The sequence below is a fragment of the Papio anubis genome, chromosome 7, assembly GCF_008728515.1.
Source record: "Papio anubis isolate 15944 chromosome 7, Panubis1.0, whole genome shotgun sequence".
NCBI lineage: Eukaryota > Metazoa > Chordata > Mammalia > Primates > Cercopithecidae > Papio > Papio anubis.
The window spans coordinates 6,604,281-6,616,487 of NC_044982.1; the positions used below are offsets into that span (position 1 = coordinate 6,604,281).

At 50.5% G+C, this 12,207-nt stretch overlaps 1 protein-coding gene and 1 non-coding gene across 8 annotated transcripts in view; both read right to left on the reverse strand.

The window, feature by feature from the left end:
• Nucleotides 1–5,898: 5,898 nt before the first annotated feature.
• LOC116276151 lies at nt 5,899–6,060 on the reverse strand. The gene has a single exon (XR_004185591.1). It is a non-coding gene; the product is annotated as a U1 spliceosomal RNA (small nuclear RNA).
• Nucleotides 6,061–9,458: 3,398 nt separating this feature from the next.
• EML1 (EMAP like 1) overlaps nt 9,459–12,207 on the reverse strand; it is a 206,660-nt gene continuing 203,911 nt past the window's right edge. For all 7 annotated transcript variants that reach the window (XM_031667858.1, XM_031667856.1, XM_031667853.1 and 4 more), the window contains 2 exons: nt 11,734–11,864; nt 9,459–11,059 (listed from right to left, as the gene is read on the reverse strand). In XM_031667858.1, coding sequence (XP_031523718.1) covers nt 10,934–11,059; nt 11,734–11,864 — 257 coding nt within the window. In that variant the 3' untranslated portion in view covers nt 9,459–10,933. The remainder of the gene's footprint in view (nt 11,060–11,733; nt 11,865–12,207) is intronic.

Below are 12,207 nucleotides of genomic sequence, written 5' to 3' on the forward strand. Positions count from 1 at the left end.
ACACAATAGCCCTTCTGGACTCACAAGGCATATTAGTGCATCTAACCCAGTGCCTCCCCCACCCTGGGGGCTATTAACATGCTTTGGAATTGGGTTTCACAGAACATACTTTGGGAGACACTCCTCCAAGACGACCCTGAGCTTCACTGCAGCTCCGCCATTCTATAAGTGGTTCCCATAAACATCTCTGCTATGGGCTGGGCAGGTATCACGAGCGTGGCGGATGAGCGTGGTGGCTGCGCGGCTGCTGGCTGGACCCCAGATCCCTGCGTCTGGCTGAGTCCTCTCCCTCTCCTGCTTTTGGCTCTCTGAGCCCTGGAGCTGCCTCAGCCTGGGAAAGAAGTGCAGGAGGGAACTTGCCAAAACAAGGTAGAGGCCTTTCCTGTAGCATCAGTTTCTGAGAACGCTTTCAAATTGGCCAACGCCACGGAGGAGCAATGATTGAAGGTGGAGGAGGGGCTACCTCAGCTGCCACTGTGGCCAGGACTACAGGGCTGCTGCCTGCTGCTCCCAAGGCTTATTTTAAGTGCAAACAGATGCTGTGTTTCTAAACCTGCCTTCTCTGTGTGAATCACAGTAAAAGAAGCCACATGAAAACAGGGGAACCCTGTGCAGAGGAACCCCACGGGCATCCATGGGCGGCTGGGCAGCGTGGTGGTGATCACAGTCCATTCTATTTTCAGCAGCCGCAGTCTGAGGGCCTGGGAGAACCTAAGGGACTCTGAAGCCCATTTGGCCAAAAGAATCTCAGAAATGTCACTGAGCATGTGACATCAGTCTCGCCATGACAGGAAATCTGGCCATTTCCTAGTTCAGTCCTGGTAAGGAGGGAGGAATTGTCTCAGATGTTATAAGCTGAAATGTTATAACCACATTCTTTTTTTTTGTGGGGGTGGGGGGTGGGATGGAGTTTCACTCTGTCACCCAGCCTGGAGTGCAGTGGTGCAATCTTGGCTCACTGCAACCTCTGCCTCCCAGGCAGAATCAAGCGATTCACCTGCCTCAACCTCCCAAGTATCTGATTACAGGCGCCCGCCAGCAAGCCTGGCTAATTTTTGTGTTTTTTTACAAAATTATGGGGTTTCGCCATGTTGGCCAGGCTGCTCTCGAACTCCTGACCTCTGGTGATCCTCCTGCCTCGGCCTCCCAAAGTGCTGGGATTCCAAGTGTGAGCCACCACACCCGGCCACCTCTGTATGGTTAACCTTCTCCCACAGCCTTTCCCAAGATGGATGTGTGGAATATTGATCCCTGGGCCAATCACCAGTGCCTTAGGAGCAAAGGTGTCTGATGCTCGAGATGGGGAAATGCCCAAATGCATAATCTTCCTATGCCTATCAGAGGCAACTTGCGCTCACATCTCTATATGTCACATCTCTATATGCTGCAGTGTGCAGCACAGTCTCAAATTATTTGAAACTCTAGTAGCACCCACTCAAATAGTGCTCTGTAGACAACAGGCTGAGAACGCCGGCACAGAACGTAGCTGTGAGAACTGGGAGTTCCACCCTTAGCTCTGCTACCAACTTGCTGAGTGACCTGGGGCGAGTACCTCAGTGTCTCTAACCCCTGATATACTGGTTATGTGCTCCTGCTAAATCTCATGTTGAATGCCATCCCCAGTGTTGGAGGTGGTTGGATCATGGGGGTGGATTTCTCATGAATGGTTTAGCACCATCCTCTTGGTGCTTCTTCGTGATAGTGAGTGACTTCTTGCAAGATCTGGTTGTTTAAAAGCATGTGGCACCTGCTCCTCTCCCGTCTCTCTTGCTCCTGCTTTCACCATGCGAACTGTCTGCTCCCACTTCATGTTCTGCCGTGAATAAAAGCTCTTTGCTTGAGGCCTCCCCAGAATCCAAGCAGATGCTGGCACCATGCTTCCTGTACAGCCTGCAGAACCATAAACCAATTAAAAGTCTTTTCTTTTTTTTTCTTGAGACAGAGTCTCACTCTGTCACCCAGGCTGGAGTGCAGTGGCACAATGTCCGCTCACTGTAACCTCTGCCTCCCAGGTTCAAGTGATTCTCCTGCCTCAGCCTCCCAAGTAGCTGGGACTACAGGTGTGCTCCACCATGCCTGGCTAAATTTTGTATTTTTAGCAGAGATGGTGTTTCACCATGTTGGCCAGACTGGTCTCGGACTCCTGACCTCAAGTGATCTGCCTGCCTCAGCCTCCCAAAGTGCTGGGATTACAGGCATGAGCCACCGCACCTGGCCATGCTGAGCTAATTTTTGTAATTTTAGTAGTGGCAGTGTTTCACCATTTCAGCCAGGCTGGTCTTGAACTCCTGACCTCAAATGATCCATCCACCTCGGCCTCCCACAGTGCTGGGATTACAGGCGTGAGTCACTGTGCCCAGTCATCTTGTCTTTATAAATTACCCAGACTTGGATATTTCTTTTTCTTTCTTTCTCTTCTCTTCTTTTCTTTCTCTTTTTTTTTTTTTTTTAATGAAGTCTCACTCTGTTGCCCAGGCAGAAGTGCAGTGGTCTGATCTGGGCTCATTGCAACCTCTGCCTCCCAAGTTCAAGCCGTTCTCCCACCTCTGTCTCCCAAGTAGCTGGGATTACAGGCATCGGTCACCATGCCCAGCTAATTTTTTTTGTATTTTTTATAGAGACAGGGTTTCACCATGGCCAGGCTGGTCTGGAACTCCTGACCTCAAGTGATCTGCCTGCCTCAGCCTCCTAAAGTGCTGGGATTACAGACGTCAGCCACCACACCTGGCCTTCAGGTATTTCTTTATAGCAGTTTAAGAATGGCCTAATACACCCTCTTTCTTCTCTTCAAAGAGGGGCGATGGATCCTGCTTCTCAGGGCTCTGTATGAGATGAGATGAATTGACAATTCCTAATATGGACGAGGAAGTGGAGCAACAGAGACTCCAGGCTGCCCGTGTAGCTGCTGTGGAGAATGGCTTGGCAATATTTAGTCCATGCCCCAGAAAATCGGTGGTCCCACTTCCAGGTAGGATCCCAGATAATCTCTTGCAAATATGTACAAAAAACTTGCGCAATAATGTTTGTGGTTATGTAACTGAATGTTGAAATGACCTTTCAGCCGAGGAGCCAAGATCCAATAGATGTGTTTTCCAGAGGCGCTGTTAGACCATGAGCAGCAGTTACAAAAGAGGTTTCCGAGACTCCTCCTGGGCATCCTCATCCATGGTAAGAGTACTAAAGGGTTGGGAATTAGACATTTTCAGAAGTAATATTTGTAAGGAGGATTTCTTTGGGAGGAAGTTGAGCTGTTGATTCCAACCCTGTTTCTCTCGAGGGAGGACCCGGGAGGGTACATCTACTTAAGCCACTCGGAGGGCTTCATATGTGCCGTCTGCGATTTGTGGACCAGTGCCTCAAAAGCGCCAGCTGCCCAGAGAAGGCTGCATGTGGAAGGCAGTAACTGCCCACCCACTGTTGCAAGGTGTGGGTGTGGGAGGCACAAGTGTCCCCTGGGACCAGATGTGAACCTCTGAGCAAGGATGGGACGGGTCGTCTAAGATCCTGTCTAGTGGGCTTCCCCAGAGGGTGGTGGGATCTCCGCAGGAAGGAGGCCGATGGAGGCAGCCCTCCCGGTGCTTCAGGGCTGCAGAAGGAGGCTGCACCTCAACAGAACACCTTCATTCAGGTCCAGGGCACTGCAGCTGAGAGGTGATCAGCAACGTTGGGGTTCTCCACGAACCTCTGATAGCTCTCTCAGAAGGTCAAGTGAAACATACGCCCCACCCACAAAGTCAACCAGAGTTTCCCTTTCTCTCTCTCTCTCCACACCCCAACCCTTCCTAGCTCAGAACCAGCCCTGGCAAGCCGGAGAGAGGGGCGGTGCTCTGCTCTTCGGCCACTAGGTGGCGCACCTGCAGCTGGCCGCGGGGCTGCAAGGCGGTTGGGAGGGGAGGTTTTAAATTTATAACGGGCGCGGTGGCTCACGCCTGTAATCCCAGCACTTTGGGAGGCCGAGGCGGGTGGATCACCTGAGGTTGGGAGTTCGAGACCAGCCTGACCAACATGGAGAAATCCCATTTCTACTAAAAATACAAAAAAATTAGCCGGGCGGCCGGGCGCGGTGGCTCACGCCTGTAATCCCAGCACTTTGGGAGGCCAAGGCGGGTGGATCACAAGGTCAGGAGATCGAGACCACGGTGAAACCCTGTCTCTACTAAAAATACAAAAAATTAGCCGGGCGCGGTTGTGGGCGCCTGTAGTCCCAGCTACTCGGGAGGCTGAGGCAGGAGAATGGCGTGAACCCGGGAGGCGGAGCTTGCAGTGAGCCGAGATTGCGCCACTGCACTCCAGCCTGGGCGACAGAGCGAGACTCCGTCTCAAAAAATAAAAAATAAAAAAAAAAATAAATTTATAACCCAAGTTCAAGGTCTTTTCATAATTACTTATTCAGTCTGCTAGATCAGCTACTCGTGTTTTCAGCCTAAATAACCAAATTTGTTCTTAACTGGCCCGCATTATAAGCCCAGGCGTCATCTGTGTTCCAGAGCCCCTGAATCTCACGTCCCCTCCGGCTTCTTGCATGCCGGGGTCCCCTGAGATCAGCGGGAAAGTGTGTGCTGCCCCCAGCCCCGCCCCAGCTCCCTAGTGCAGGGTGGTGTGCGCGTGTGTCCCACTTTTATTGAAACATAGAGTTGACCTATGGACCCCCTGGGACACCCCGGGAGGGCACGGACTTCCTGCAGGGGAGGCTCCCCTTAAACAAGGCTCCTTCTTTCAAGAGGGAACTGGGAACTCCTAAAGGCTCCTGTGGTCCGGTCTGGCCTACCATCAAGGTAGGGAAGATCCAGCCTGGGTGGCCCAGAAGGGGGTCTCCTGAGGTGGCCTAAAGTACAGCTGGGGACCTGGCAGGAGGGGCTGGAAGGAGCCCAGGTTTCAGACAGCACTGAGCATCCCGCCTGCAGGAGGAGGTGGGGAGGGGCAGGGATGCCACTGGGCATCGAGCAGCGGGGTTGGGGTGCAGAATTGGGCTCTGGAGAAGGGTTCAGAATTGGGGGCTGCATGCTTGACACCCCACCCTGAACTGCTCAGCAGGGAGGCCGGGCAGCTGTTCTATGCTCCTGTGCTGCAAGTCATGCAGCGCCAGGCTCCGAACCACAGGGTCAGGTTTGACAGCCCGAGAAACTGAAATCATCAAGTTTGTCAGCTGTTACAATGTCATGGTGTCCTCACATAAAGTGTTCTTACCACAGCGGCAGACTGACGTATTTATAGGTGAAATGGCACAGTGGCTTAGACTTGCTTTTTTTTTTTTTTTTTTTTTTTTTTTTAGAAACAGGGTGTTGCTCTGTCACCCAGGCTGGAGTGCAGTGGCGCAGTCACAGCTCACTGCAGCCTCCTGGGGTCAAGCGAGCCTCCCTCTTCAGCCCAAGTAGCTGGGACTACAGGTGCACTCTACCACACTCAGCTGAGGTTTTAGTTTTTTGCAAAGATGAGGTCTCGGTATATTGCCCAGGCTGGTCTCAAACTCCTGTAGGCTTGTTTTAAAAAATACTCCATTTTGGCCAGGTGCAGTGGCTCACACCTGTAATCCCAGCACGTTGGGAGGCTGAGGTGGGCAGGAGTTGAGACCAGCCTGGCCAACATGATGAAACACTGTCTCTATTAAAGACACCCAAAAATTAGCCAGGTGTGGTGGCGGGCGCCTGTAATCCCAGCTACTCGGGAGACTGAGGCAGGAGAATTGCTTGCACCCCGGAGGCAGAGGTTGCAGTGCACTGAGATCACGCCACTGCACTCCAGCCTGGGCAACAGGGCGAGACTCTGTCTCAAAAAAAAAAAAAAAAAAAAAAAACCCAAAAACCAAACCAAACCAAAACAAAAAACTCCATCTCCCCCAAAAGTTAGGCGAGACAGAGGAAACAAGATTTTCTAAATTTTTTTTTTTTTTCTTTAACCAGGGGAAAGCATGAACACAGTCCCCATGACCACAGATGATGCAGCCAAGTTTCCTACTTTTGGGGAAATCGCAGGGGTCAGCATGTCCGGAGTGCAGTGGATAAGCCTTGGCCTGGGAAGACCACTTTCGTGATCACGGTATCTCCCCTGCCAAATGAGTACGCTGATAATTTTTAGCCTGGGCGAGAGGCGCTCTCTCTACTTCTGTGTATGTTTGAAATGTTCTGTAAAGTTTTTTTCTTTTTTTTTTTTTTGAGACGGAGTCTCACTCTGTCGCCCAGGCTGGAGTGCAGTGGCGCGATCTCGGCTCACTGCAAGCTCTGCCTCCCGGGTTTACGCCATTCTCCTGCCTCAGCCTCTCAAGTAGCTGGGACTACAGGCGCCCGCCACCACACCCAGCTAATTTTTTGTATTTTTAGTAGAGATGGGGTTTCACCGTGTTAGCCAGGATGGTCTCCATCTCCTGACCTTGTGATCCGCCCACCTCGGCCTCCCAAAGTGCTGGGGTTACAGGTGTGAGCCACTGCGCCTGGCCTTTTTTTTTTAAGACTGATTTTGCTCTTGTTGTCCAGGCTAGAGTGCAGTGTCATGGTGTCAGCTCACTGCAACATCCGTTTTCCAGGTTCAAGTGATTCTCCTGCCTCAGCCTCCCAAGTAGCTGGGATTACCAGCATGTGCCACCACACCCAGCTGATTTGTATTTTTAGTAGAGACAGGGTTTCACCATGTTGGCCAGGCTGGTCTCGAACTCCTGACCTCAGGTGATCCGCCTGCCTCGGCCTCCCAAAGTGCTAGGATTACAGGCATGAGCCACCGCGCCCAGCCAAAGTTTTTTTAAAAAAGAGAATCTGCAGGAAGAACAGGCCTGGATTTAGTTTTCTTTCTTTTTCTTTTTGAGACGGAATCTCGCTCTGTCCCCCAGGCTGGAGTGCAGTGGCGCGATCTCGACTCACGGAAAGTTCCGCCTCCTGGGTTGACGCCATTCTCCTGCCTCAGCCTCCCGAGTAGCTGGGACACCACGCTCGGCTAATTTTTTTGCATTTTTGTAGAGACGGGGTTTCACCGTGTTAGCCATGCTGGTCTCGATCTCCTGACCTCTTGATCCGCCTGCTTCAGCCTCCCAAAGTGCTGGGATTACAAGGATGAGTCACCGTGTCTGGACCTGGAGTCAGTTTTCACCTTGCATCAAGCGCGTGTTCCTCAGCTCCTTTTCACCAAAACCTGTCCCCCCAGTTGTGGATTGGACCATTCCCGTCTGCCCTTTCCTATGTGCTCCTATGCCTGTAAGACAGGATGACAGCAGCCTGTTCCCAAACCACAGAAGAGGTGGCTAATGAATGGAATAGCCAACCTTTGGGTGATGGAAGTAACCATTCGAAAAAATGTCGGGGGCTGGGGAGATGCCAGAATAGGCTTTCCAGTGACATACGGCAGCCCCTGCCAGGGAGCCCCTCTCACCCCGGCGGCCAGGCACCTAAGATCTACCAATGCCAAGAATCCACTGAACTTTGCCTCTCCCCAGTTCCAACTGGCCTGGAAACTCCCTCCACCTCTTCACCCCCACCCCCACTGGGCTCCTGACAGCCCTGTGCGACCTGTGGCCTCATGTTCTCTCTTCCCTACGTGGCTGAGGCTGTCCCCACCTTGCCTGTATCTCCCGCCGGGCGCTGCCTGCGCATGGAGACGCTGGAATGCCGGTTGCTAAGCCAGTGCACAGCCCACACTGGCTCCTGGTGAGCACATCGAGCTGCCCTGCTGCTGGGGACACAAGATCCTCCGTGTGCGGGACTGTCTTCTGCTCCACCACCGCCCTCCTGGCTCTCCCTCCTCTCCGCAGCTCCCTTACCTGCCCTTGGATACTGGAGTCCCCCAAGCTGGCTCGGAAGCTTCTTCTCCTGGCTTGGGTTGAGCAATCTACAATCTCAAGCACACCCAGGCTCCCAAAACCAGCCTCTGAGGAGAGCCTCCTGTGTTACCTCCCGCAGGATGTTTACCTCCCTTCCCTGGTGGTGTCACTCTTCAAATCAACTTCCCAGGCCCTGGAGGCGGGCGGCAGCCAGCTAGCAGCCTCCGGAGTCCCCAGAGAGACAGGGTCTCATTTTGCCGCCCAGGCTGGAGTGCAGTGGTCTGACCAAGGCTCACTGCAGCCTCGACCTCCCAGGCTCAAGCAATCCTCCCACCTCGGCCTCCAGAGTAGCTGGGATTACAGGCACACACCACTACACTCAGCTACTTTTTAAAGTTTTTGGTAGAGATGGGGTCCCGCTGTGTTGCCCAGGGTGGTCTTGAACTCCTGGGCTGAAGCGATCCTCCTGCCTCAGCCTCCCAAAGTGCTGGGATTACAGGCTGGGCCACTGTGCCTGGCCTCTTTTATGATTTTCTTAACATTTCATCTTCTCTAGCTTACTTTATTCCAAGAGTGTACTATATAATACATATTAACAAAGTATGTGGAAATTGTTCTCAGTGAGGCGTCCAGTCAACAGCAGGCTATCAGTAGTTAGGTTTTTGGACAGTAAAAAGTTATATGTAGGTCCCTGCGTGTGGGGTCAGCACCCCTACCCCGCTGCTGTTCAAGGGTCAACTGTGCTCTTCCGCAAGCTTTAAAGCATGGGAACGCCAGTGCCTACCCTGTTCTCGAGGAAACCCAGTGTTCCCTTGATACTTGCTTGACCTTATCTAAACAGGATTGCCACGGAGATGTTACTCTGCAAAAGCAACAATTTCATCTTAACACAAAGTTTAAAATAGTAAATTAAAAAAAATCCCGAGGGCTTTTTGTTCACTGGAAAATTCTCTCATGCTAACAGACTTAATTATCGTAACTACAAATAAATCGTAATCTTTCATTTCCTTTCATCTTTCCTCATCTTACGTGTTGCAGGGAAGCCAGGCTAAGAGCTGCCCGGTTCCCGAGCCTCTCGTTCTGGGAGAATCCTGGAGGTTCAAGGCCTTGCTTGCCTGAGAGGTGCTGAGCAGCGGCACGGGGCCATTGCTGGCTGTGTTAACAGTGACTGAATGAACAGTGAACACCTGCAAGGTTAATACTGCACTGGTCAAAGAATTTCATTTACAATGAAATGAAGCCATTTTAAATCCATCAAATTCATTCATTCATTCATTCATAGAATGATTAATTCATTACAAAGAGAGCTATAGTAGTTTACATATATATAAAATAGTACATATATCTAAAATAGTATATTTGTGTATTTTTTTTATCCTTTGTCTATTATTAAGCTTGGAAAATAGGAGTGCATTGAAATAAAAGTAGACCTTACTGACATGTAAGTCAATAATGAATGCCTTTTCCTTCCCTCATCTTATTATTCCCTCCATTGTTAATTGAAAAACAATTGCTTTTGCCAGTATTCACAAAACCACATAAACTGACAACTGAGTATGGTAATAGGCCAAATCCTTTATAGTTATCTCCCCTGATGAATGTTTCCACACCATCTGCAAACTACAGTCTCATCTGCAAACTACAGTCTCACCTGCAAATGGCCCAGGTGAGAACAAAATCTGCGTATGAAACAGAACATAGTGTGAATCATATCTAATTTTAAATATTTTAATTTATATGCTTTCATGAATATAGGTCAATAAGAAATCCACTTTTCAGATTTTATTTCATTATAGAATATATTTGACAAGGATACATACAAACAGATTCATCTTCAATAATACATGGTGTTTACTGGTGCCCTGCACTTCCGCAGTAGGCTGGTGATGCCATCAAAAATGTTTCTGAAAGTTGCACTTAATCAGCCACTCTAAACAACCAGTGCCATAGAGCTCAGATAATTCCATTCATTTGCTTGCCTAGAATGAGTAAAAATCTTAATATTTGTTTTAAAGTCTGTTTATTACTCTTCTATTTAAAAATTTGAGATACATTCCCCAATGTAAACAATAAATTTCAATCTGTCACACAATCGAAATGGATAAGGCCTTCTTGACAAATTTCTGCCACCTCCGTTTAACGCATCAGAACTCGATCTTATCTCACACTGTAATGAGTCGCCCATGCACAAAAGACAGGAAAAGCAGCTGCCCTGGTACCTGGTGGAGCCCTTCGGGACTTCTGTCTGCAGGTTTACGGTACGCTCGAGAGATCTTTCTGACTTGGTCTACTTGGTCGTAAAATACAAATATACAACGTCCATAAGCATAAGACAGTAAAGCCTAGTCTGACATATTTATTATGAATTGCTAGAATCCTATACAAGTACAATATCATCTCATGCCAAGTAATATACACAAGAAGGTGGCAAAATGTCTCACCGTGAATCAGGGCGTGTGAACAAGGGATGGGGGATGCAAGCCAGGTGGGTGTGAAGAGGCTGACCGCATCCGGTTAGGCAGGACGGTGTCACTGAAACTCGGAAACGCCTGTGTACCCTGCTGAAATATTTAAGTCAATTAGGAGTAGAATCTGCTTAGCACAAGAGGAATACAAGCCCTCTCTCACAGCCTCCCCAAGGGAGAATGTAAGGAAACCTTGGAAAATGTAACCAAATACAGTCTCATCTTTGCGTCTCCTGATTCAGCCGTGCAAATCAGTTATTCACTCTTCTTAAGTGATCTGTCCTTTTAGGACCAATTCCTCAACAGCCATCATGGTTCAGTACCTCATTATCATCATAAATATTTGACTTAGCAAGCTAGATGGTGGAACAGTGAAGACTATATACAATGTTTTAAAAGGCATTCTGTGACCATTTTTGAAGAGTTCATAGAAAAGTTACTAAGAATATACCAGTTACTTCTGTTGATGTCGCTGTAATGTAAACGTTGGAACCTTGTTGGTATTCAATGTGCACTGTGTCATATATTGTACAACAAAAGTGAACACGGAACCACTGATCCGCTGTGGCGCCTGCTGGCGCACTAAGCTAAGGTAGCCGGCAGAGGGCCCAGTTTTCCTGAGGTTTGTAAGAATTTTTTAAACAAAACAGAAATCACAGTGACCAAGGGTAATGTGAGTCTGTGTCTTCCTTGCCATGCTGCTCCCCACAGCTCTCGGTGGGGACTAAATAACACGCCACTGCATGATGCTCGTGTCTTTCCCGCCCGTGGAGATGAGGTGGCTGTCTTCACAGAGGAAATCGACGTTGGTGACGTGGCTGCTGTGCCCGCCGTAGATGTGGCTCGGAGCCTGGAGGGAACGATATGGGGGAAAGCTTCCTTTACTACAAGGCAAACCATCTGGGATGGGAAAGTGCTTGAATTCTCACTGCATGCTTTCATTCCTTTACTCGCCCTCCACTCGGCAGCTCTCACTTGGGCACCTGTTCTGTGCGTGACACAGAAGGGACACAGAAACAAAGCCCACAGTCCTTGTGGCCTGGTAGGGGACAAATATGAGCAAATGACTGCCCTCGGCTGAGAGATTCGTTCAATATCAGAGGTGCCAGGTATGAGGTCGCCCCAAAAGCGGGCCTAACCAGATGCCTGGGGCTGAGGGCGAGGGGTCTTCTTGCTGAAGGAGGATCAGGGTCAGGGTGACGGAGGATGAGGAAGGGTGCCCCAAGCCTCAGGGCTGGCTCAGCTGAGCAGGGGCGCAGCAAGGGGGTCGTGGCGGAGGGCAGAGCTGTGAGCCTGTGGAGCCACAGAGGTAGACGAGCGGATCTGAAGGGCCCTGTGGGTCCCGTGGGGCTTGGGGTTTCCCTAAGGGCAGCCGGAAGTGCTCTGGGCACGGATAACAGAGTCACATCCGCCTCTGTGACTGGCAGCACTCACTCACAGCCCATTTCCATTTAGTCTCCCAACAGGTCGGGCATACGTGCACGCCCCATGGGGGACAAGATTAGCGAAGAAACAAGCCCTTACCCTGAACTGCGAGCAGGGGTATGAGAAGAGGTGCACTTTGCCAAAGTCATCGCCTGTTGACAGGAGTTTCTTCTCGTGGGCCCGAGAGACGGCATTGATGTCGGTTCCATCTGAGCCTTCTGGCCACACTCCTAAAACAAAGACCGCAAACGGCGCTGGAGACATCAAGGGCCACAGGGCCACGGTGTGCAGGAGCCGCCCACTGGACAGTCCTGAACACAAAACTGCCTCAAGTCCAGCTTTAGAAACAAGGGTCAAAAAAGCACAACAGCCTCGGTTCCTGGCCTCTCCCTGTGCGCCCAGTCTCCTCTCACTCAGGCCAGTCTCCAATGCGCTGCTGCGCGAAAGGAGCAGAGACAAGCTTTCCGAGCGGCCAGGTCTTCTGAGGCCTCTTCTCGAGGCCAAGGCAGACGGTGCCAGGAACCCCGGTTCCCAACGCAATGCCTCTCCTTGATCTCTGAAGCATCTGGTGGG